The sequence below is a fragment of the Desmodus rotundus genome, chromosome 9 (genome assembly GCF_022682495.2).
Source record: "Desmodus rotundus isolate HL8 chromosome 9, HLdesRot8A.1, whole genome shotgun sequence".
Taxonomy (NCBI): Eukaryota; Metazoa; Chordata; class Mammalia; order Chiroptera; family Phyllostomidae; genus Desmodus; species Desmodus rotundus.
Window position 1 is genome coordinate 39,682,887 of NC_071395.1, and position 25,948 is coordinate 39,708,834.

The 25,948-nt window shown below is 48.5% G+C and overlaps 1 protein-coding gene across 4 annotated transcripts in view; it reads left to right on the forward strand.

The window, feature by feature from the left end:
- UHRF1 (ubiquitin like with PHD and ring finger domains 1) overlaps positions 1 to 24,061 on the forward strand; it is a 40,524-nt gene extending 16,463 nt beyond the window's left edge. For all 4 annotated transcript variants that reach the window (XM_024568620.3, XM_045202284.2, XM_045202282.2 and 1 more), the window contains exons 5-17: positions 1,678 to 1,893; positions 7,054 to 7,154; positions 7,267 to 7,453; positions 8,273 to 8,396; positions 8,491 to 8,598; positions 8,881 to 8,985; positions 9,755 to 9,861; positions 11,836 to 11,998; positions 12,076 to 12,213; positions 14,237 to 14,393; positions 14,470 to 14,627; positions 18,198 to 18,296; positions 21,333 to 24,061. In XM_024568620.3, the coding sequence (XP_024424388.1) occupies positions 1,678 to 1,893; positions 7,054 to 7,154; positions 7,267 to 7,453; positions 8,273 to 8,396; positions 8,491 to 8,598; positions 8,881 to 8,985; positions 9,755 to 9,861; positions 11,836 to 11,998; positions 12,076 to 12,213; positions 14,237 to 14,393; positions 14,470 to 14,627; positions 18,198 to 18,296; positions 21,333 to 21,479 (1,810 nt within the window). In that variant the 3' untranslated portion in view covers positions 21,480 to 24,061. The remainder of the gene's footprint in view (positions 1 to 1,677; positions 1,894 to 7,053; positions 7,155 to 7,266; positions 7,454 to 8,272; positions 8,397 to 8,490; positions 8,599 to 8,880; positions 8,986 to 9,754; positions 9,862 to 11,835; positions 11,999 to 12,075; positions 12,214 to 14,236; positions 14,394 to 14,469; positions 14,628 to 18,197; positions 18,297 to 21,332) is intronic.
- The last annotated feature ends 1,887 nt before the right edge of the window (positions 24,062 to 25,948 follow it).

Consider the following 25,948-nt stretch of genomic DNA (forward strand, 5'->3'; position numbering starts at 1 on the left):
CCTTCGAGGGCTCAGGCTGCCGTAACAACATGCCAGGTGCTGGGCAGCTTAAACAGCAGACACTGATTTTCTCACAGTTCTGGGAGTTGGAAGTCCAAGATCAACGTGTTAACGGGGTTGCTCCCTGGTGAGGACTGCCTTCTTGGCTGTTCTCTCACTTTGACCTCACACGGAAAGAGAGCGCTCTGGTGTCCCCTCCTCTTACAAGGAACCAACCCCACCAGATTAGAGATTGAAGCGCATAACCTCATTTAACTTTAATTATCTCCCTCAAGTCCCCATCTCCAAATATAGTCACATTGAGGGTTAGGGCTTCACTATGTGAACCGGAGGGGGATACAATGTGGTCCATAGCAGAGGGCAAGCATGCTTGCCGCAGGAATCTCCCATTCTAGGCGGCACGGGGAGCGTTCACCTGTGGGGTCCCTATTGCCTACCCCACCCAGTTTCTGACTCCTTCTAAGCTTATCTCTGTAAAGATTGTTAAAGTAATTAAATAATGAATCACAGTGGACACAAGATTCCCATTCTCTTTGTGAGGGGATGCAAACGAAGGCCTGAGGGCTAACTCTGGCCTGAGGCCTGTTTTTGTAAATGGAGCTTTACTGAGGCACATCAAAGGCCATTTGTCTGCTATTGTGGTGACTGCTTTCTTGGTGATAGCAGCACAGCCGGGTATTCATGATAGAGACCTTCTACCTCCCAAGGCCAAAAATATTTGCTGTCTGGCTCTTTACAGGAAAAGTTTGGCAACCTTTGTTCTTGGTGGTGTACTGGCGAAAATAATGAGCACTGGGCGATAGAGCTACACATAATAGTTTTGGGGTTCTCCCCACACAGTTGAAGTTTTTTTACTTTGTTTCTGATAAGTTTCTTTCAACCCAATTATTTTATGCCTGTTATGAGGCTGCTGGAATATTCCTGCATACCCCGCATAATGACTTCCTGTTGTATCCTAATGTCCAATATATTGTGTTTACAGAAATGAGATAATGCACGTCCCCCTGTGAAAATCATTTTTAATACGTGCAATGTGGAAAAAGGTTTTTTTTCCCTCCCCCAGTTTTTTTCTGTATCAGTTTCCTAGGGCTGTGGTAGCAAAGTACCACAGCCTGGGTGGCTTATAATGACAGTTCATTCACTGACGGTTCTGGGGGCCAAAATCAAGGTGTCAGCCGGGGGATGGCTTTCTGAAACCCGTAGGGGAGAGTCCTTCCTTGCCTCCTACAGCTTCTGGATGTGGCCAGCAGTCCTTGGCTTGTGGCCATGTTGGTCTCTTGTCTCTGCCCATATGTGCCATTTTCTGTGTCTGTGACTCTTTTCCTCTTACCAGGGCACCAGGTATAATGGATTAAAGCAGTGTGACCTCATTGTAACTTAATTACATCTGCAAAGACGCTATTTCCAAATAAGGTCCCATTCCTAGGTGCCAAGGGTTAGGCGTCCAGCATGCTTTTTTGGGAGGACACAGATCAACCTGTAACATCTTCTGTAACTGAAACCTGTCTTCTGTGCCTGTGTATTTTTGACACCAGCGAATAACACTCTTAACGGAGGGGACTCGACTTGCTGTGATGACAATAACCCACACCTGTGTTGTGTGTGGCCTTCTTGTCTCCGAGGAGGGAAAGTGGTCTGATCATACATAGGGGTCTGAGTGTGGGGTTTTTCTCCCAGCTACCCAGAGAATGGTGTGGTCCAGATGAGCTCACGGGACGTCCGTGCCCGTGCCCGACACATCCTCAAGTGGCAGGAGCTGGAGGTGGGCCAGGAGGTCATGGTCAACTACAACCCTGACAACCCGAAGGATCGGGGGTTCTGGTATGATGCAGAGATCGTGCGGAAGCGTGAGGCCCGGACAGCGCGGGAGCTCTATGCCAACGTCAGGCTCGGGTGAGTGGCTACCCAGCCAGTACTCTCTGGGCAAGGCCCTCAGTCTCCACCTAGCCTCCCCTCTGGGCACCACTCCCAGTTCCTGCTCACCTACCCGTGATCTTTCTAAGACGGACTCCCTCACGCCCCTTCTTGGGGTACTGTCTCTGAGCCCCAGGTGGAGACTTCAGCCTTCCTCGTTCTCTCTTATTTGTTGTTTTAGATTTGGCAGGTAGGTAATAACATCAAATACATCAAAATCCAGAAGGTACCGAAAGCCACACAGTGAATACTTTCCTTCTCTCTGTCCCCTGGTCACCAGTTTTCCCGTCTGGAGACGTGACTGTTCCGCGACCTTCCAGGGACAATCTGTGTAGAAACAAGCCCACGTAGCAGTGCGCTGCACATCCAGGATCAGCAGACTGCAGGCCAGATCCCGCCCTTCGCCTGTTTGGGCAAATAAAGTTTTATTGGCACACAGCCGTGCCCCTCCGTTTGCTGATTATCTGGGGCTCCTTTTGTGTTGCAAGCATGCGTTTGAGTAGTTGGGAAGGAGACTGAAGACGTTTATCTTGTTGGCTCTTGGCAGAAAATGTTGGCTGGGCTCTGCTCGACTTTACCGTTAGCTCTCTCTCTGTGTATTAAATTAACGCCTAACAGGAAACTTACGTCCTAATCGTTTTTAAGTGTACGTTTTGGGGGGCATTAAATACATTCACGTTGTTGTGCAACCAGCAACATGAATCCCATTTCCAGAACTTTCTCATCATCCCAAACGGTGACTGCTCCCATTAGACACTAGCTAATTCCCCATCTCCCTCCCCCAGCCCGACACCCACCATCTTTCTGTCCCTCCTTCAGGGACCTCGTGTGAGTGGAATCACATAGTGTTTCTTCTTGTGTCTGGCTCATCTCACTGAGCGTAATGTCCTCAAGGGTCATCCAGATAGCCGCTTGTCAGACCTTCCTTTTCAGTGGCTGCAGAACATTCCACATTAGATAGCAGATACAGACATGAACATCCGGACAGCAGTGTCCGAAGCACAGAGCACAGGTGCAAAGGTTCTGGGGCAGGGTCATCCCTGGTGTATTTGTGGCCCAGTGAGGAGGCCGGAGGGCCAGAGGGAGGCAGGAGTGGAGACTGGAGGCCTCCGTGTGCCTGGACGTTCAGGGTATGGCCAGGGGTGGTACAGAGCTGATGTTGACTCTATTGCTGGCAGTCCCTAGGGCGTTTCCAGCGGACAATTAAGAATCTTCGCTCTGGCAGCCAAGCAGGGAATGGACAGCAGGGGGCAGCATGGCAGCAGGGATACAGGGAGGAGGCTGCAAATGATGTTACTGTGAAAAAATGACCAACTTTTTGTTTCACTGCTTTTCTCTATTTTCTTGTTTCTAACTTCATTGATTTCTGCTCTTGTCTTTACCTTTCTCCTTTCCTTGGATTGATTTTGTTTTTCTAGTTTCTTGAGGGAGGAACTTGGACTAGTGGGCTGAGAAATTTCTTGTTTTCTAATATAAGCGTTTTAGTGCTGTAAACTCCCCTCTAAGCACTGCCTTAACTGCTTTCCACACATTCTATGTTATGTTTTTCCTTTTATTCAGTTCTCTATTTCTCTTTTTCCTTTGAGATTTCCTCTTTGAGGCTCCTGGCTTATTTAGAAGTATGGTGCTTAATTGCCAAATGTTTGGAGATTTTTTGCACTGTCTTTCTGTTATTAATTTACAGTTTGACTTCATTATGTCCAAAGAACATACTCTGTATGATTTCAGTTCTTACAAGTTTTTAAAAGATTTTACTTACTTACTTTTTAGAGAGAGGGAAAGGGAGGGATAAAGGGAGAGAAACACCTGTCGGTTGCCTCTCCCATGACACCAGCCAGGGGCCTGGCCCACAACCTAGGCATGTGCCCTGACCAGGAATTGAACCAATGACTTTTTGGTTTGTGGGATGATCCCCAACCCACTGAGCCATAGCAGTTGGGACTCAGTTCTAAATGTCTTAAGGTTTATTTTAATGGCCCACAATAGGGTCTGTCTTGGTGACTATTCCATGGTTGTTTGAAAAAAAAAATTAGTATTTTCTATTGTTGGGTAGAATATCCTATATATCAGTTACATTGTGTTGGTTGAGTGTGTCGTTCACATTTTCTAGTTCTTTCTGATTTTCTGTCTAGTGCTTCTCTCGGTTGATGAGGGGCTGTCCAAGTCCTTAGCTGTAACTGGATTTGTCTACTTTTCCTTTGAGCTTCATAATCGACTGTTTGGTGTGTGCACATTTAGAACAGTTAGGTCTTCCTGGTTGATCGGGCTCTTTGTCATGACGTAACATCCTTCTTTATCCAGTAATTTTCTTTGCTCCAAGGCCTACTCTGTCCGAGGCGTGGTGTGTCTGTGTGCGTGTATGTGTATTGAGTATACCTGCTTTTTAAAAAGTTAATGTTTGCATGGTGGTGTCTTTTTTTTAATCCTTTTACTTTCAACTTGTGTAGTTGAATTTGAAGTGAGTTTCTTGTAAACAGCATATAATTGGGTCATTTTTTGATGCACTTTGTAAGTCTTTGCCTTTTAATCGGCATACGTAGACTGTTTACATTTAAGGTGATTATTGGTGGCCCTGGCCAGGTGGCTCACTTGGTTAGAGCATCATCTGATACATGAAGGCTATGGGTTCGATCCCTGGTAGGGCACATGCAGGGATCACTCAATGAATGAATAAATAAGTGGGGCAACAAGTTGATGTTTCTCTCTCTCTCTCTCTCAAAATCAATTTTTTTAAGCAAGTAATTATTTGTATGTTAGGGAATAAGTCTGTCACTTTATTGTGGGTTTTTTTTTTATGTCTTTGTTTCTGTTTCTCTTTTTCTGTCTTTCCTGGGGGTTATTTAAATATTTTTTAAGACTCTGTCTTGATTTATTTTAGTCTTTGAAGCACGTTGTTTTATATGGTTTTCTTTGTGTTTTTTCTGAATTTTGCCATATAGACATGTGACATTCTGGTGTCACTTCTTTCCCCTCCAGGCAGGTACCTCTTGTTCGCCTAGACTGCTGTCACTTTTGTCCTTTGAGTGAAGTGTGCAAATCTTTCTTCCATTTGGGTCCCTTTTCGGTCACTTACTTTTTCATTTTTTGTTGTTGATTTGATAGGGAGAGATCAGTTTATTGTTCTAGTTATTTGTGCGTCCACTGGTTGCTTCTCATGTGTTCCCCGACCGAGGATCAAACCTGCAACCTTGGTGTATCAGGACGCTGCTCCAGCCAACTGAGCTACCTGCCCAGGCCTGGGTCACTCATTTTCTTGTGTTAGATGGTGTTACGGTTTTTATTTTAGTCATCGCATAGGATTTAGGAAACTCCCAAGGAGGGTAATCTATTGTGTGTGCACATATTTCTGCTCTATCTGTTTTTTTTTTTTTAATTGATTTGAGAGACAGAGACAGAGAGAGAGAAACACCGAGCTGTTGCTCCACCCACTTCTGCATTCATTGGTTGGCTCGTGTGTGCGTCCTGACCCGGGGTCCAACCTGCAGCCTTGGCGTATCAGGCTCTTTTCACCAACTCAGCTACCTGGCCAGGGCATCTTTCTGGTGTTTTGTTTTCTTCCTCTGTGCTCTGAGTCTTCTTTATAACTTCTTATCTATTTGAAGAACTCCCTTTAATTAATTCAGTGAGAGCAGGTCTGCTAACCGCAAGTTCTTTTGGTTTTCCTCCATCTGAGAACGAGGGAGTGCTGCCAACCCCACCCCGCTGCACTGGCGTAACCCCCGCACATCCAGTCATGTCGTCTGTGAATATTTCAGAACGTGGTTTTTAAAAATACTCTTGAAGAATGAAGAAATGTCAGCATAATGCTATTATTACAACCTAAAAAGTAGCTGCGATGCCGTTGTTCCAACCCGACAGTAATTTTTGAAGAACACAAAGCCAGTCATTGTTCAATCTTACAGTTATCTCTCCCCCTTTTTTTTTTTTTTCAACCGTTTCTTTGATTAGGATCTAAGTAGCGTCCCTAGATTTCAGTTAGGTTGGTGCCTGTGTTTTAAATCTTAACAGTTTATTTGAGGAAACCTGATTGTTTGTCCCATAGAACTGCAGTCCGGATGCTGTCACCTCCATTCTCATGGTGTCATTTCCTGTGAAGTGGTGGGTAGATTTGGACCTGTGGTGTCTGGTTCCATAGCTATGGGCCACGTGTGCCACCACACACTTGAAGTGTGGCCTGGGTGTGAAGTGTGGCCCTGACACGTGCCAACAGTGAGGAACACACGCTGGGTTTCAGAGACTTAGTGCCGAAAAAGACTAAAAACAAGATGTTAGTAATTCTTTACTGTTCATTGCATATTGGAGTAACATTTTGTGTACATTGGGTTACGTAAAACATAGTTGCACCAGTTCCATCCATTCTTACTTTTCGAATGGCTACTAGGAGCTGTGGAGCGACAGCACCCAGGTGGCGTGTGTGCACGGCGCTCAGTCATCTCTTTCGGACGTTGTGGATATAGATGTTGGACCGACTCTTGGGGACATTGCAACTTAGAGGAGCTTTTGTATTTTGATGGTGCTAAATTGATCAGACTTTACCTTTATGATTTTTGCATGATGGGCCCTGTTTAATCGGCTTTTCCTGCCCGAAGGTTAGAACTTACTCTCAATTCATCATGTAATGAAACTATCTTATATGCTGCTTAAAAAAAAAAAACTATTTGTTTTTATTGTTAGAGAGGAAGGGAGGGAGACAGAGAGGGGGAGAAATGTTGACGTGAGAGAGAAACATGGATTGCTTGCCTCTCGCCCACCCCAAACTGGGGACCTGGCCTGCAGTACAGGCATGTGCCCTGACTGGGAATCGAACCGGTGACGTTTTGTTCTGTGGGACAATACCCAGCCAGCTGGGCCACACTGGTCAGGGCTACGTGCTACTTGCTTTTATCTTGTGTTTCACTCAGCAGGGCTTGATACTCTGGTTTCTCTTCGGAACGCACAAGTCTTTTGCCTTCTACTGATTTAGCAGGACTTGAATTGGCAAGGGGGGTAGCTATGTGAATGCACGAGGGCCCTGAGAACCCTCTTACTACCATTTGAAGTGCTCATATGCTCCAAGAATGTGCTAGGTGGCCAGGTCCTCTGGGAGGTGCCTCGGCAGGGCTGGCCAGCTGGAATGTTCCAAAGGCTTGTCTCTCACAGGGATAATCCTCTCAATGACTGTCGGATCATCTTCGTGGATGAAGTTTTTAAGATAGAGCGCCCAGGCGAGGGGAGCCCTGTGGTTGAAAACCCTATGCGAAGTGAGTTCTGATTATGCCCCCTGTGTCTCCCATGTTGAGTGTGGGGTGGGGGCTCCTGGTTCTCCTTTGTGTGGCCAGCCCTGCCCCGGCTGACCCCAGCTCTTCTGTCCAGGGAAGAGCGGGCCCTCCTGCAAGTATTGCAAGGATGACCCGAGCAAGATCTGCCGGGTGTGTGCCTGCCACCTGTGTGGAGGCAAGCAGGATCCTGACAAGCAGCTTCTGTGTGATGAGTGCGACATGGCCTTTCACATATACTGCCTCTGCCCGCCCCTCAGCAGTGTTCCCACGGAGGACGAGTGGTGAGTGGATGCCGTGACTGCTCCCGGGACGGGCTCGGGGCTGTGGCACTCAGCTCTGTGGGATAGGAGGTTGGCGGGTGCCAAGGAATGACGCTAACATCCGTCTGCCGCCTAGTAAACTCATGAGGGACAGTGAGAAATGGGGTGAGGGAACATCCTGTGTTCCAGGTGGGGCCTAGGCCCCCGGGTAACTGTGGGGAAGGAGAGTCCGCAGGTGGGAGGCAGAGAGCCGAGCATCTCAGCATCGCCCAGGAGCAGGTCTGTTGGCCAGGACGCTCTTGGCACAGACCGACAGGCTGTTGAAGTGGCGGAAATGTAGGGATGCCCCTGGCTCCGGTCTTAGCACCCTATCATATTAACAGTTGTCATTATAACTTGGAGGTAGCTGTTGTTCACCACCACCCCCCTTGTGGAGATGGGGAAACTGAGTCTACGGCAGTGAGGAGGTGCCCATTGAATTTCCTGGGTTTCCCATACCCCAGCTGGATCCCCGCCACTGCTGGGAGGCACCATGAAATTCCCAGTGACAGAGGGAAAGAATGTGTTGTCCAGTAGAATGTTGGGGATGATGGCAGGGTTCTCACTCCGCACTGTCCATAGGGTCGCCAGTCACCACGTGTGGCTCTGACCACATCCGGTGTGGCACGTATGACCAAGGAACTGGGCTTCTTATTTAATTTGAGTGAATTTAAGTTTAAAAGATTCCCCATCTTGAACAGCGTGGGATGGCAGGGAATTGGAAGGAGCAGCCTGTGTCTGCAGGGCTAGTAGGTCCAGGGTGGGCCGAGGACAGAGGTACTGATGTCCCCATTGTGACAGGTACTGCCCTGAATGTCGAAATGACGCCAGCGAGGTGGTGCTGGCAGGGGAGAAGCTGAAAGAGAGTAAGAAGAAGGCGAAGATGGCTTCGGCCACGTCGTCCTCACAGCGGGACTGGGGCAAGGTGAGGTGGCCCCGCCCCGCATGTCCCCAGCAGCCCTGTTGCCCTCCCACGCTCACTCACAGTGCTCGTTCATCTCTGTTTCTGGAATGCACAGGGCATGGCGTGCGTGGGGCGCACCAAGGAGTGCACCATTGTTCCATCCAACCACTATGGACCCATCCCAGGGATCCCCGTGGGCACCATGTGGAGATTCAGAGTCCAGGTACCCCCAAACAGCTGGAGTTGGGCCAGCACGCACTGGCCTTCCAGAAATCCCATTGCCTGGAGGGGGCCGTACCTTGAACAGGTGGCACGGCTGGAATTCAAGCCAGCTCCTCCTGTGCTGTGGCCCGGATTCAGGGGAGAGGTTCTTGTAACAGGTGTGACGCATTCGGTGGGAAGGTCAGGCCCCTGGCTCTGAAGGCAGCAGAGGGAGGGGAGGGTTGAGCTTTTTCTACAGCAGCCAGTCCGGAAGGAGCCATTTATTTCTTGGTGGTTTTCACAGGTCAGTGAGTCAGGGGTCCATCGGCCTCACGTGGCGGGCATCCACGGCCGGAGCAATGACGGGGCGTACTCTCTGGTGCTGGCTGGGGGCTATGAGGACGACGTGGTAAGTGGGGGTGGTTTTATTTACTTTTTGTAACATATGCATAACCATTTTAACCATACAGCTCAGTGGCATTGTGTACGTGTGTACACTGCTGTGTAACCATCACCACTGTTTATCTCTAGAACGTTCTTCCCAAACGGAAACTCTGTCCCCATGAAACACTTAACGCCCCATCCTTCCCCCCAAACCTCTGTGCCCTGTGCTTCCTCTCTCTCTGAATTGGACTCCTCCTGGGGCCTTGTATGAGTGGAGTCACAGTGTTGGTCCTTTTGTGTCTCACTTATTTCACTACGCATAATGTCCTCAAGGCTCATCCATGTTGTAACATATGGGAGAGTTTCCTTTCTTCTTAAGTCTGAATAATAATTCGTTGTCTGGGCGCACCACTTTGTGTTGATCCATTCGTCCGTCAGCGGACACTTGGGTTGCTTCCACCTCCTGGGTATTACGAACGGTGCTGCTGTGAACGAGGGTGTGCGGATAATCGCTGAAATGCCCTGCTTTCAGCTCTTTTGGGTCTATACAGACACAGAAGCAGAGCTGCTGGATCACATGTAATTTGGGGGGGAACTGCCATACCATTTTCCACAGCAGCTGTACCATTTTTCCTTCCCACCAGCTGCGTACAGGGTTCCCGGTTCTCCACATCCTTATCATAACCGGTTATTTTGTTTCCTTGACAGATGACATCCTAGCAGGTGTTACGGGTTTACTTGCAGTGGACTCTCCTCTGTGTGGAGGGTTTAGCATGCCGCCTCCTCTGTTTCAGGACCATGGGAATTCATTCACGTATACTGGTAGCGGTGGTCGAGATCTTTCCGGCAACAAGCGGACTGCAGAACAGTCCTGTGATCAGAAACTCACCCACACCAACAGGTTTGCAGAAAAGAGATTTTCTTGGGTTCTCACCAACTCACTTCTGCCCCATCCTCTGGCGGCTACACAGGGCATGGGGTTGGTTCTGTTTTGGGGTATCATGTCCAGGAAGTTAGATTCCCATTAATAATATGGTGGAACGTATGGCTGCTGAAAATCCATTTAGTGCATAAAAATAAATTCTCCCCCAAAGAGGCCAGATAGTAAATCTTTTTGGCTTTGAGCTACATGGTCTCTGTTGCAGGCAGTCAGCTCTCCCGTCAGAGCTCACAAGCATCCGCAGAACTTACAGAAATGAGCGAGCATGGCTTTGCTCCAATAAAACTTCATTTGAAAATTAAGCGTTGGGCTGGAGTTTGCCGACCCCTCAATTGCAGGATGGGGATAGTCTTTTAAAGCATAAAAAGTATCATAAAGCCCAAAGGAAAAGACAGAGTTGATGACCCAGATATTATAAATTGCATTAGTAAAACTCATAAGTAAAGTGAAAAGGCAGATGACTCTTTGGGGGGAAGTCCGCAACAAACGTGACAAATGGTATGTAAAGAGCTGTTGCAAACCCGTAAGAAAAGCTAATGGAAAAAAAAGCAGAGGACATGCAGATCATTCACAAAAGAAATGGAATTCTCCAATGACCATGAAAAATTACTCGCCTTTAGTAGTCAAAGAAATACAAGTTGAAGTGATTGTAAAATGCAATTTATTTCCCCCTGTGAAATTGGCCAAAAACTCTAAAATGTTGAGAAGTGCGAAGGCATAGACTGGTGTTGCCTTGTTGGTAGAAATACAAATGGGTACCTTCTTTCCACAAAGGCCTTGAAAATGATCTTACGGCCCTTTAATTCCACTTTGGAAGTATGTTATGAGGCATGGGAAGGGAAGTCTTACGGGTAGTAATTTTTATCATACCATTATGGGTTTTTTTAAAGGTTTTATTTATTCTTAGAAGGGAGGGAGAAAGAGAGGGTGAGAAACATCAATGCGTGGTTGCCTCTCACCCACCCGCTACTGTGGACCTGGCCTGCAACCCAGGCCTGTGCGCCAACTGGGAATCGAACTGGCGACCTTTTGTCTCAAAGGCCCGAGCTCAATCCACTGAGCTACACCAGCCACGGCTATCATACCATTATGTTAAACAGCAAAATGCCGTACCCGAATGTCTTTTTTTTTTTTTTTTTTTTAAAGGGAAGGGTTGGCTGCACATTTATTTGTCTAGAAGAATATTTTAATTTCAGTAGCTGTTAAAAATCATGTTTTCAGGAAAGATTTAATGTGAGAAACCACATAAGCTAACATTAAATAATACTCTCTGGACACAGACTAAGAAAAATTTGTTTCAAAAGTACTATTCGTATGGAGAAAACAGAGGCATAGTTGCAGCTCCTTTTTCCTCACACCTGATAAAGCGGTCGGAGTGCTGAGCCTGACCTCTGCTTGGCCTGCCCCAGGCCCCTGTGCACTTGGCTGGGACTGGTCTGCCGGGCTGGCCCACGTTCACTGCCTCCTCTTGTCTCTTGATGATGTCGTCCCCACATGGTGTGCTAGTATCCTATGGCTCCAGCAGAAATACAAACCAGCTGATTCGAAACAACAGAAATTTATTCTCACATCATACATTTCTAGAAGCCCAAAGTCAAAATCAAGGTGTCACAGGGCTATGCTCCCTCCGAAGTTTCTGTGGAGGGTTCTTTCTTCCTCTTCTGGCAGCTGCCAGCAATCCTTGGCATCCCTTAGCTGCCTCCGTCCTCACGTAGTTTCTTCCCCTGTATGCCTGTGTCTCAATTTCCTTTTTTTCTAAGGACACTAGTTATTGTATTTTTAGGGTCCCCGTCACCCATTCTGACCTCTGAACTTTATCTGCAGTCACCCTGTTTCCAAAGAAGGTCACATTCATAGGTTCCAAGAGTTAAAACGCCCTCTCTTCTGTGGGGACACAATCCAACCGATAGCGTGTGGCCCCGGCTCTCCCCGCAGGGCACTGGCTCTCAACTGCAGTGCCCCCATCAACGACCGCAAAGGGGCGGAGGCCAAGGACTGGCGCTCAGGGAAACCGGTCCGGGTGGTGCGCAATGTCAAGGGCCGCAAGCACAGCAAATATGCCCCCATGGAGGGTAACCGGTACGACGGCATCTACAAGGTGAGAGGTGCTCCCTGTGCCCGCCCAGGCCACCTCCAGTCCCAGACGACACCGACATCAGCTCTCACCTCCTGCAGGTCGTGAGGTACTGGCCGGAGAAGGGGAAATCTGGCTTCCTGGTGTGGCGCTACCTCCTGCGGCGGGATGACAGTGAACCTGGCCCCTGGACGAAGGAAGGGAAGGATCGGATCAAGAAGCTGGGGCTGACCATGCAGGTGCGTCTGACTCAGTATTCCTGCTTGGAGCCTTGTCTTCCGGGTTGGGCACTGGGGATCGTGGCAGGAGCTGCCACAGGGAAGCCTGGGCTGTGAGTGCTCAGCCAGCCAGAGCCTGCCTTCTTGTCCCAGAAGCTCCCCTAGGTTTCTCTCTCATCCGAAATGCTGTCCAGGGGCCAAGCTGGCCACACCTTACTGTCTGCCCCATTTCAGTTCTTCAGCCAGTGGATATTGGGGATGGGCAGATTGTGTGTGCTCCTTTGTGTTCATAGGCTTAGGGTTGACGTCCAGGCTTTTTTGTTGTTGTTGTTAAGACTTTATTTATTTTTAGAGAGAGAGGAAGGAAGGGAAAAAGAGAGAAACATCAATGTGTGGTTGCCTCTCATGTGACCCCCACTGGGGACCTGGCCTACAATCCAGGCATGTGCCCTGACCGGGAATCGAACCAGCGGCCCTTTGGTTCGCAGCCTGCGCTCAAATCCACTGAGCCACACGAGCCAGGGCCAGACTTCATATTGTAGCTGTCTCAGTGGACGGGTTTGTCTGAAATCAATTTGGGGCACCCTCCCCCCCTAAAAAAAAAAAGCAGAAACACTGGTGGGATATAGAGGAGTCAGTTGTAAAGATAAGGAGGATCTGTCCCTCCCAGCCATTGCTTGCCTCTTTATAGAAATGAGTCTTCCATCTCCTGAGAATTCACCCTGGGCCAGAGTAGGGCTTTTTGGCACTATAATTAGGGTGTTTTCTGTTTATTATGGTGAGATGCTTTAACAGCCGATAACTCTTTTGGGTCTATTTAGGGAATCTTAATTGTCATTGAGACTGATAGTGCCTACCCCTGGGGAGGGGCGGGGTCACAGGAGCTGTCATTTGAACATAATATTTGTACCAGGGGCAATTTCAGAAGCTGGGGAACTGGGGAGATAAATAGCTGTGGGACTGAACACCAACGTCTGGTGGGAGTGGGGTTTTTATTTATGACTTCAGTTTTCATTGGAACTCAGTGTTTCTTTTAAGGAAGATTGGAGGTTTTTTGATGAAGCATTTCAGAATCAGACATAGGTGGGGGACTGCATTTTTTTAGATACAGGATTATAATGAAGTCATGCTTGTTCGGACCTGGAGCCCAAGGCTCATCAAAATGGGGCTGGCCCTGGCTGGGTGGCTAAGTCCGTTGGAGTGTTTGTCCTGGACACCAAAAGGTTGCAGGTTCGATCCCTGGTGAGGACACATGCTTAGGTTGTGAGTTCAATCCCCAGTCAGGGCGCATATGGGAGGCTAACCAATTAATGTTTCTCACATTGATGTTTCACTTTTCCCCTCCCTCCCTCCCTCCCTCCCTCCCTCCCTCCCTCCCTCCCTCCCTCTAAAAATCTATAAACATATTCTCCTCCTCAGGTGAGGATTTAAAAAAATGGGCTTGGATGGCAGCTAAGGCCCTGGGGCAGTTGTTTGCAAGTGAAGTTTCCTTGGGGCACAGCCACATATGTTCGTTCACAGATGGGCTCTGCCTGCCGTGGGGCCCCACCAGAGCAGGCTGCCCCACAAAGCGGGAATGTTCTTATACCACCAGCTTCTTGCCAGACAGTTTGCCTACCCCTTAAAGGAAATAATAAAGACAAGATGATCACATTGGCTGAATGTGACTGCTCCATGTGCACTAACTAGTGTAGTGTGTCACTCTCACCCCTTGGGGGGCAGGTTCGCCCTTCATTCCTGCTGTGTGTCACGATCGGTTACTGGCCCAGGCTCTGGAGCTGGAGGAGTGGTGGTCTCAGATCTGAGGCTGTCACATAGAAGGAGTTAAGGCTTTTAAGCCTGGTTTGGAGACTGAGGAGGAAGTGACAGTGAGGTGAGGGAGATGGGAGGTGGCAGGAGGTGCAGGGCTGGGGTGGCTGGTATTAGGGTGGCTGGTGTTAGGGTAGGGCAGGCCCTGGTCCCCAAACCACCATAGGGAGTCTGGGTGGCCCAGCAGGTGCACCGCTCTAGCTTGATCCTCACGGCCGCCTTCGCCCTCTCATAGTATCCAGAAGGCTACCTTGAGGCCCTGGCCAAGAAGGAGAAGGAGAAAGAGAACAGAAAGAGGTCATCCGAAGAGATGGAAGAAGAGGAGGAGGAGGAAGAGGAAGACGAGGATTTCACATCCCCCAGGAAGGGCAAACGGAAGAGCAAGTCAGAAGGTGGGTATCTCTCCGTGGGTAGCCTGTCCATGTGGCTTTGGGGCTTGCCCACCCTCACTATTCTGCTCTGTTTCAGGAGGAGGCAGGACTGGTGCCTGGTCCCTGGAAAGGACACCCAAGAAAACCAAGCTGGAGCCTTACAGCCTTACGGCCCAGCAGAAAGGCCTCATCAAGGAGGACCAGAGCAATACCAAGCTGTGGACTGAAATCCTCAAGTCGCTCAAGGATGGGCCGGTGAGCACGCTGTATGGCCTGGCGGCCTTCCCCCTTCATTTCTTTATTGCAACAAAACAGAGGTAACATCAAGTGCACCACTTTGTGTCATCTCTTAACCATTTCTCAGGGCACAGCTGGGTGGCATTGAGAACATTCACATGCAGCCATCACCACCATCCGTCTCCAGAACTCTCTCATCTTCCCAAACCGAAACTCTGTCCCCATTAGACACTTAACTCCCAGCCCCTGACACCCACCATTTTTGTGTTTGTGTGACTCTGACTCCTCTAAGGACCTCATGTAAGTGGAGTTGTACGTATTTGTTCTGTTGTGTCTGGCTTATTTCACTGAGCGTAACGTCCTCAGGGCGCCTCCCCATTGTGGCAGGTGTCAGAGTGTCTTGTGTAAGGCTGGGTAACATTTCGTTGTCTGATGGACCACATTGTGTGCATCCATCGTCTGTCGCTGGACAGTCGAGTTGTCGTCACCTTCGTGAATCGTGCTGCTGTGAACATGGGTGTGCGACCATCTCTCCCAGTCTCTGCTTCCAATTCTCTTGGCTATTTATAGATGCCCCATGATTTATGATGGGGTTATGTCCCAATAAGTCAATCACAGGTCACACGCATTGGAGACATCTAACCTACCAGACATCTCAGTTTAGCTCAGCCCACCGTGAACATGCTCAGTACAGGTACATTAGCCTACAGTTAGGTTAGGCAAAACGTTCTCGCTGCTTCTCCCCAGCACCACAGGTGAGCATCAGGTTGCATATCACTAGCCTAGGGCAAGCTACAAATTCAAAATTTGAAGTACGGTTTCTACTGAATGGGTACCACTTTCACACCATTACAAAGCAGAAAAATTGTAAGTTGAACCATCATAAGTTGGGGGCTGTCTGTACCCAGAAGATGGATTGCCAGGCCCCATGGTCATTCTGTGTTCAGCTTTCCAGAAGCGCCACCCAGGCTGTCTTTCATTTTCCTCCGTTTCCCCCCGCCCACAGCTGTCTTTTTTTTTCTTTTTTAATCCTCCTGTCCTAGGTGGGCTGAGTGACACTGATGGGTCACTACAAGTGAGTGGCTCATTGTCCTCTGGCTGCTTCCCTCACCTGGTGGGAGCTGGCTCTCCTTGGCTCACTCTCAGAGTCAAACCCAAACCGTGGGCCATCTGTGGACGTCCTCCGCTCCTAGGCTCTTCCTCCTGGTCATCCCATCGCAGGTTCCACCTTCATCCGCAGCCCTTCTAGCTCAGTCCCCTCTTCCTGCGTGAGTCCCCTGTGGCTGCCATAACAAATGAGCACAGACCTAGTGGCACAAAATGACACAAAGTTATTCTCTCTTGGTTCTGAAGGTCAGAAATCCTAAAGAGTTTTTCTTTCCTTAAAATAAAGTTTAACTTTTTGCCCTGGCTGGTGTGGCTCGGTTGTAGCATTGTTCCATAACTGAAGGGTTGCGGGTTCAATTCCCCATCAGGGCACCTGCCTAGGTTGCGGGTTCAATCCTTGGTCTGGGCATGTACGGGAGGCAACCAATTGATGTTTCTCTCTCACGCCAATGTTTCTTTCTTTCCCTTTCCCTTCCTCTCTCTTTCAAAATAATGAAAAAATGTCCTCAGGTGAGGATTAAAAGAGAAATTTATCTTTCAGTTACAGTTGACATTCGACATTACATTAGTTTCAGGTGTACAGCCAGAGTGGTTAGACATTTATAGGACTTAGGAAGCGATCCCCCGTGAGGTCCTGCCTCCTCGTGAGAGCACACACACGTTGTTACAGTACTACGACTATATTCCCTACGCTGTACTTTTCGTCCCCATGACTGTTCTGCAACTGCCGGTTTGTACTTCTTAATCCCTTTACCGTTTCCACCTCCATCAGCTTGTTCTCTGTATCTATGAGTTTGTTTTATTTCGCTCTTTAGATTTCACACATAAGTGAAATCATACGGTATTTGTCTTTCTCTGTTTATTTCCTTTAGCATAAAAGTCTGTATGTCCACCCACGTTGTTGCAAATGGTAAGACTGCATTCTCTCTTTATGGCCGAGTAATATTCCACTGTATATATGTACCACTTCTTTTTTATTTATTAGTCTGTCCAAAGAGACTTGAATTGCTTCAATATCTTGGCTATTGCAAATCACGCTGCAGTGAACACAGGGGTGCGAATATCAGTTTGAATTAGTGTTTGTATTTCTTTCGATGAATACCAGAAGTGGGATCGCTGGGTCATATGGTAGTTATAGTTTAAAAAAATTTTGAGGACCCCGCATGCTGTTTGCTATAGTAGGTACACCAGTCTGCGTTCCCAGCAACAGTGCACGAGGGTTCCCGATTCTCCATATTGTCGCCAATCCTTGTTCTGACCGGTGTGAGGTGACAGCTCGTTGTGGTTAACTTGCATTTCTCTGATGATGAGTGGCATTGAATATCTTTTCATGTGTCTATTGGCCATCTCTGTCTCCCCTTTGGAGAAATGTCTATTTAGGTCCTCTGCCCATTTTAATTTTTTTTTAGAGATTTTATTTATTTTTGGAGAGTGGAAAGGAGGGGGAAAGAGAAGGAGAGAAACATCAATGTGTGGTTGCTTCTCACGTGTCCCCTCCTGGGGACCTGGCCTGCAACCCAGGCATGTGCCCTGATGGGGAGTTGAACTGGTGACCTTTTGGTTTTCAGACCAGCTCTCAGTCTACTGAGCCACACCAGCCAAGGCACCTCTGCCCATTTTTAAACTGGATTGTCTTTTTGTGTTAAGGTGTCTGAGTTCCTTATATAAGTACCTTTCGGGTATTAACCCCTTTTTGTATGTGTCGTTGGTGAGTATCTTCTTTCATCCAGTAGGTTGTCTTTTGTTTTGTCATTAGTTTCCTGTGCTGGCAGAAACTTTTGTAGTTTCAAGAAGTCCCCTTTCAGGGCCCTTAACTTAACCCCATATGCAGAGTTTCTTTTGCTCTGGAAGGGAAAGTACACACAGATCCCGGATTCGGACGTGACATTTTGGGGGCCATGATTTAGCCAGCCACTCGTTCTTCAGGTCACCTTCTCCACAGAGTGTTCTTTGACCACCTGCATTTTGGGTTGGCCTCTCCCACGCTCCCTGCTGTACTTCCCAGTACCGTTGTGACATTTCTGTCTTTTCCTGTTCCATCTTCACCCTTCCCCCACCAGCAGGGCTCTGAGCTCTATGAGGGCATAAGGTGCTTCTGTTTAATCCACTGCTGGAGCCTGGCGCCTGGGCAGCACCTGGGAGCTCAGCACCGTTTACTGAGCAATCCAGATCCATGCTCTCAGATTACACTGATAAAGCCTGCTCTTGACCCTGACCCTGAGTATCCCACTCAGCACCATCAAGGCTATGACCCAGGCTGGCTCCACCCACCGCCAGGCCCCTGGCAAGACTGGCACCTGTCTTCTCATCTTAGAATGGCAACCCCACCATTGCTGTCTCCTGTGGTGGGGGTAGGAGGATGAAATTAGGGGACCCAGAGTGAGACCCTAGCAGGGAGCCCCGTTTTCTGAGGATTCCATCGACATGTTCATTCTAGAGTAAGGCTCTGCTGGTCTCATGCACCCTCTTTTCTGGTTTTAGAAATTCCTGAGTAAAGTGGAAGAAATGTTCCAGTGTATTTGCTGCCAGGAGCTGGTATTCCGCCCGATCACAACTGTGTGCCAACACAACGTGTGCAAGGTGAGAGGAGTGGGCACGGGAGCTGGGTCGCCACATAACCAGTGCGCGGCGGGGCTTGCTGGCTTGGCTTCTTCACTCCCGGATCTTCGCAGGGCCTCAGTGTCTGCTTTCTGAGTAGCCTCGATTATAGTTGTCTCCCAGCCTTCATCAAGGGCTCCCGTCGCCCCACTTCCCTGTTCCCCACCCCCCTGTGCCTCCCTGGTGCTATGGAATCAAATGCCGTCGCCTTGCCTGGGCCACCAAGGCCACCTGGGCCTTCTGGTACTCGTGTCACCTTGCTTTGTGATTCCAACCAGACAGGCCTTCTGCTGTGCGTTGGCTGGTACTCTTCCCCCAGCCTCTCATATACCTGGGGGTCCGAGGTGGGAGAGGACACACGGCAGGCCTGGCCTGAGGTCTGGTCATAATCAAAAACTACAAAGCAGGCAGTAAAGGCATGAGGTGCTTGTCTCCTAGAGGAACAGGAGGAAGGCTTCCTGCAGGAGGGGGCCTAAGCCTGTCACCTACCTAAAGAGGGCCTCCGGGCAGCATTCCAGGCAGGCGGAATGGCATGTGTCTGGATAGGCAGGCTCGGCTGAATAGCTGGGGCCTGTGGAGGATGTGGGGCTGGGAGGGGGCCATAGGCTCTGCCTGGTGGTCAGTCTTAGGAGGGAAACAGTATGGTTGAAAGAGAGATAGGGGCTGAGAGTAGACTAGGCTAGGGTCTCCCCCTCAGCACTGCAGACACTGGGGCCGGAAGACTCTCTGTGGGGGGCTGTTCTGAACACCGAAGGGTTGAGCAGCCTCCCTGGCCCCCACCCATTTGATGCCAGGAGCTCCTTCAGTCATGACATTCACAGATGTCCCCAGACAGGGCCCAGTGTCCCTTGGAGGAAGTCACACAGTTGGGAAGCACTGGTCTGTGTAAGTGGTTTGTCTGCAGTGTTTTCTGGCCAGAGTCAGTGAGTAGGAACTTATGGGCAGTGCAGGCAGATGGTGTTAGAAGACAGTGTCCCCGCCTCACCCTTAGTCTCTGAGCTGCTGGTGACTTTGTTCTCCACCCTGGCCCCATTCCATGCCTTGGGGCTTAGTACCTCAGCTGTCACATTGAGGGAAGAACTCGGAGAACGTTAAGCCGTCAGGGTCAGGCTTTTACTTCTCTGCTCTTGGGCTCTGATGCCATGTCATGTGGGCTGTGTGACCTGGAGGAGAAGCTCAGGATTGGCAGAAGACAGTGAGATGAGGGCTTTGGAGTCAGAGGCCAAGGTTTGACTCTCCCCCCCCCCCCCCCCCCGGCTCTGTCCCTCCCAGCATTGGAAAGCCCCTTGGTTGCCCCTCGGTGAAAAGGGGCATAGCACCTTCCTGGCCTTCGTCTGGCTCTAGGTGCCACATGCTAAAGTACTGTGAGCAAGCATGCGGAGGGAGGTGTGAGATGCACAGGGAAACGTCGGGCCTGGCTAGCACTGCAGAAATGGATCAGACTGATGGGGTTTCAAGGACCGAGCATCTCAGGGGTCAGTCGTGTGTGTCATTAAAGTGCCAGGGCTGTGAGAGAAGAAGGCACCAACTTTTATGCATCTGCCCCGTTTGTCCACCAACTGTGGTTAACATCTTCTAGAACCTCAGTGAGGGAGGGGTTCTGGGAAAACGACCCTCCACCCTGATGTCTCAGCACCTGATTTTTTTTAATTCTATTAAGTTATATCATTGTCGTAAAATACACATAACATAAAATTTACCATCCTAACCATTTTTAAGTGTGTAGTCCAGGAGTATTAAATACATTCACACTATTGTGCCGCCATCCCCACCATCCATCTCTAGAACTTTCTCACCTTCCCAAACTGAAACTTTGCCCCCATTAGACACTAATCTCCCCTCCCCCTCCCCCAGCCCCTGGCTCCCACCATCTACTTCCTGTCTCTGGATCTGACTCCTCTAGGGACCTCCTGTGAGTGGGATCACACAGTGTTTGTCCTTCAGTGACTGGCTTATTTTACTGAGCATGTCTTCAAGGTTCATCTACATTGTAGTGTGTGTCAGAATTCCCTCTTTAAGGCCAAATAATGTTCCATTGTCTGGACGGACCGTGTTCTCTGTATCAGTCACCCGCTGATGGACACTTGGGTTGTTTTCACCTTTTGGATGCTATGAATCATGCAGTAATCCACTATCTGATTTTTTGAACGTGGACCGAATCTTAGTTGTGTTGAGTAGAAAAGAGCTACGAAGGCTATAAACTTCCTATTGAAACAAGAATTCGGGAATGTATAAAAAGGGAAACAAACGCCTCAGGGTGCATCCGCGGTTGAATATGCTCTGGCGTCAGCAGGTTTTCCACCCTGTCGACATTTGCTCCCTTACCCACTTGCCTGCTGCAGGTACCTGCATACCTGTGTGCATTGTCTCTGTCCCGGTGGGTGGGGTCTTACCTGTTTCTCTGATTGGGAAGTTGGCTCTCCGGGGCCTGTCTCGGCTTCCACCTGGCTTAGTTTGAACCCAGAAGTCTAGCTCAGTGCCAGAATTCCTTCCTTTCCCCCTTTATTCTCATTGACACATATTTATCGGTCATCTCCTGTGTCATGTCCTATGCTTGGTGCTGGGAGGGTCACAGGGAGTATCTATTCTATTAGAGATAAACACCTTAGTAAACAAGATGAAGCCAGGAGGCGGAAGGTGCTGTTTCAAGGCACACTGGGGAGATGATAGGATTGGCTGCAGTGGGGCTGTTTTGGGTAGCCCAGGGGCATCAGGGAAGGGTCCCCTGAGGAGTTGACTTGAGCCAAAGCACAAATGATGAGAGAGCCAGGGGACAAACCCCTTGGGTGGCGTGACCTGTAAGTGCCAAGGACTGGGGGCCAAGATGAGGGGTGCTGGGGAGGTCAGGCTGGCAGTGGGTGGTGAGTGGTAGAAAGTGACAGTGAGGGTCAGGAGGGTTCTCTGCACCCTGCGAGCAGTCAATAATCGCTCTCAACTCTGTCACGGGGGACACTGGGCGGCCAGGAGCAGCCCCGCTGATGTGGACAGCGCATCTCACCTTCCTGCACTCTCTTGTAGGATTGCCTGGACAGATCCTTCAAGGCCCAGGTGTTCAGCTGCCCCGCCTGCCGCTACGACCTGGGCCGGAACTACGCCATGCAGGTGAACCAGCCGCTGCAGGCAGTCCTCAACCAGCTCTTCCCCGGTTACGGCAACGGACGGTGATCCTCAAGCACTTCTCGCCGGGCGTTTTTTAAAAACGCATCAGAGGCGTCCTTGGCCCCTCTTGTTTTTAGTGGGCGTAACTTAAACATGTAGTTTTTTCCTCTCCTCCCTAAAAAGCCTTGTCTTCCTGATTTTTTTTAATCTATAAATTCTCATGAATATGTATTGTGGCTCAAAGAAAGAAAGAAAGTTAGACTGCTCAGTTTTTATCTTGGTTTTTAAAAAAACAAAGCCTGCAATGTATCAGCAAAAAAAAAAGAACACGAAAAAACATTTTTCTTTTTTTAATATAACAAAATATTTTTAATAAATTGCCTCTTAGTCCTGGAGTTACAGCCATTAAACTTGATTGAAAAACCAAGTATAGCCAAGTGCAACAAAGGCCGTGTGATTCCATGGCATCTATATCCCACGTCTTTTGCACAGAGCGGCGGCCTCACTCAGTGACCGAAAAAACAAAAACAAAGCAAAAAAAAGACTGAGATCCGGCCGGCAGGAAGTGAACACTGTCCACGACAGGGCCTTAGAGTTTGGTCTAATGGTGGTGACTTCTGTAGGCCTCTCAGGTACTGCAGCCTGATCTACCCATTGGGGACATCTCCTAGGTCTGTCGCCTGAAACATTCTCCGAGATGAACATATTCTTCTCCACAGCAGATGACCTTAGTTCCTGTGGCCTCCATGTCTTCTTGAAGAGTTCTGAACTCGGCTGCATCTCTTTTCCTAACCAGCATGACATGTCATGTGACAGATCTAGGCTTGACAGCCTCTGGAAAAAGGGCTTGGAAAGTGGTGTCAGGCACAGTCTGGCCACGACCCAGGAAAACAGACGCCTCGCTCTCATAGAGTCAGTGAAGCGCTCTCCAGGACCCATCTGGAGTAACGACAGCGCCTCTAGTGTTGATGTAGACCCCATGAACATGCAACACGCTCATCTTCCACTTCTCTTGAGCCCACTCTATGGCCTTTATTGCATCATTCAAGTTGAAGGGTTCATGTTCTTTTTCCTGACCTGCTGCATACAGTTCCAAGAGATTGTCGGGATGTGGCGTTAATACCAGGGCTCTGTTTTCCATCAGGTGAAGAACTAACTGAAGTCGCTCTTTTCCAGAGTCTTTGATCTTCGACGCCAAGCCATGGAATACTGCGTATAAAGAGTCCTTGAAAGACATAGCGTCTTCATTAAGTGAGAGTCTCTGAAAAAGGTCCTGGGCTACTTGAATAAGATCCTCAGTTTTCTAGAGATGTGTCTCAGATATTTTCCTGTCCTCTTCTAGCTGCTCGAAATCACGGGCAGCGGTCAGTAATGCCTGAATTATCTCCTTCCAAGAGCTCAGGGCCAAAACCTCAGGTGCAAGCACAGCGAATGCCTCTTGCCATCTCCAGCACAAGCTCCCCAGCCTTCTTACTTAGAGTGTGGGCACAGCGTCCTGGGCCTTCTGGTGGGAAGTTCAGCGTTCAACGAACCCAAGTTACGTGTATCAGAGGCCTGGCTCTCTGAAGCCATCGAGTTTCTCCTTGTGTTTGCTGCAAATGCCGCTGAAGTTCTGCTCCCAGTTTTAATTTTTCTGAATTAGAAATGACTCGGCCTGAAGGCCACTTATGTTCCCAATATCAAGTTCTCAGAGGTTCCTGCGAGAGGGCATTGACTGCCTAGAACAATCTTTCCTAGGTGTGTGGGCTTGGCCCCCAAAGCTGAAAGCGAGCGTACCTCCTGACAGCATTTGACTGCCCAGACCCAGCAGGACGGTGCCTGGTAGTGGCCCTGGTTGTGGGGTGGCCCCGCTGTCATCCATCAGGTCGTTGTTGAAAGGGAAAAAGGAAAAAATCCCACTCAGCCCAGGTTAAACTCTGGCCTCAAAGCCGTCCGCCACCAGCTGGCTTCCATGGTTTAGACCTGCAAGCAGAGACCTGTGTCCCTTGAGCAGAGTTGAAGCCACACAGAAGCTACCTCCTCTGGACTGTCCTCTATGGGGCTGGGTGCACAGCCAAATGCTGTCCGACTGGAACGCCACAGAAGCAGATGCACGAAGCCATGTTCAAGTGCCTTTGGTTCTTTCTTTCTAAACAGGGCTCTTTTTTTTTTTTAGCACTGTATTATTGAAAATGCCAGCCAGATCCTCAGACCAGCCAACCAGTTTTTTCCAAACCGGGTGAGTGGGGATGAGTTTTGTCCTTCCTTTAAATTGAATTTTCAACTTGCCATTTGAGAGTTATAAGAGGAAATTTGTTTTTAAAATAAACAATTTTTAAGTGAAATTTTTTTGTAGTTACTGTACATGTACCAAGAAATCTATAACTTAGGGTTGTTTTTTTTTTTTTGAATTGTTAATTTTTTTTTTTTTTTTTTTACAAACTTTACCAAAGTTTGCAGCTTATACCTCAATAGAACAGGGATATTTTAAATCACATAACTGCAGACAAACTGGAGCAATATTGTTTAAAATGTTTTTTTCCTCTTTATTATTAGGTTGTTAACGTATTAGGAAGAAATGACAAAATCCTGTGTAGGCATTTTCTAAAAAGTTTGATACCCCTTGTCCAGGTTTTAGATTCTCAGAATAAATATCTTTTACAGATGCATTTGATTTTGTCTTCTCCTATTTGCAAATCCCTTTGTGGCCCACCAGGCACTTCTGTTCCTATCATTTCGTTTTCTCTTCACAAAAACCCCAGGAGACAGACTAGGCAGGTGGCAGCATCCCCACTTTGCAGATGAGAAAACGGAGGCCCAGATGATCAACGTGATGGGCAGTGGTTCTAACTGCTGCTCAGGAGGGGTTTGGCTTTGACCTTTAATGGATGGGGTCAGCAAACTATAGCCATGGGGTCATCAAATCCAGTATTCCAGCGTGGAGTGCAGGTGGTCACGTATTCTCATTAAGGTGGGTGCTACTGTCTTTTATTTCTGTTGGAGGAAGCTGAGGCTGCAGTGGTACCCCACTGGGAGACCAGCGCGGGCTGTGAGTCAGCATTACCAGCCTGAATCATCAGCTGAGAAGTGGAATGACCCTAGAAGGGGTGTCTGCAGGCCTGGGGAAATTTGGGCACTCTGGATGTGTGGGGACTGATGGCCTGAAAAGCTATTTCCAGCACAAGTCAGAGGCCAAGGATGAGAAGAAGGTATTAGTGCTGAATTCTGTGGAGGCTGTTTACATTGACCTATTACCCCACGCCTTTTATGGATAGTCAGCTAGTGAGTGACATGGGCAGATCTGATTTAATAAAAAAAGTTCTGCCTCTTTGTTCTTTAAAATGTGTCAAAAATCCTTGAGAACATAGTAAGTGCAAGAAGGCTGTCACAGCGATCATACATGATCTCACATGAAATCTCTAATACAGGGACCCATCGAGACTGAGTAGTGATGCTGGGGGCCAGGTCAGGGGAGCAGGTGTTAGCTGACAGATGCAGGGCTTTTGAGGTGACGAAAATGTCCTAAATCTCATGATAGTTGCACATGCCAGTGGGTATACTATAGTCCATTGAATGTACAGTTCAAATGGGTGAGTTGTACAGTATACAAGTTATATCAAAAGGATGTCACCTGTGGATGTGAAAAATAGAAAAGATAGCAATGAGGAACTGGAGAGAGTCCACAGTGTGTCCTCAGGAGGGCCCTACCCAGGGATAGACCACACTGAGGTGGGTTCTTTGTCAAGATTGTGGAGTGTTTGGAGGTTTCATTTTCAAAGTTAACGTCATTGTTAAAAAATGGCAAACCCCCCAAAAGTATTTGTGAAACTACTATGCAGAGATAATCACAATATTTGGCATATTTCTTTCCTGGTAGATTAAAATTTAAAAAAAAATAGCTTTATTGAAATGTATTTCATGTTGCCATAAAGTTCGCCCATTTACAATGTACAGTTCAGTGGTTTTTAGCCCGTTCGCAGGACTGTGTGGCCATCATCGCTATCTGGTTCCGGAGGTTCTCCTCCCTCCGAAAGCAACCCTGCTCCGTCCCCAGCCTGACGACCATGAATCACTCCCTCTCTGGGTTTGACTGTCCTGCACATTTCACAGTAGGGCATCGTGAGATACTTGGTCTCTTGTGGCCTCGTGTTTTCAAGGTTCATCCCCGTAGCCAGTGTCTGTGCTTCACTCCTTCCGTGACTGACCGACCCACTGTGTGGACCACATTTCCCTGTCCATCTGGTTGACCTTTTAACATAAAACTTCCTTCTTTCCCTCCATCCCAGGTTACAAAATGAATATGCAGTCCCTTTAGAACATTCGGCACCTGACTGTAAAAAAGTCAAAATACATAGTCCTTCCACCCAGAGGGTCACCATTTTCAGGCTTTCGTTGTGTGTGTGTGTGTGCTGCTACTGTAACACTCAACCTCAGAACGGCACTCACACAGTTTTGGCTCAGCCATTTTGCAGGTGAAGCAGGAGAGGTTAAGTGGCTTACCTAAAGATATGGCAAAGACAGGGCACATGTATATTTAAATTTATTTATTTTTAAAT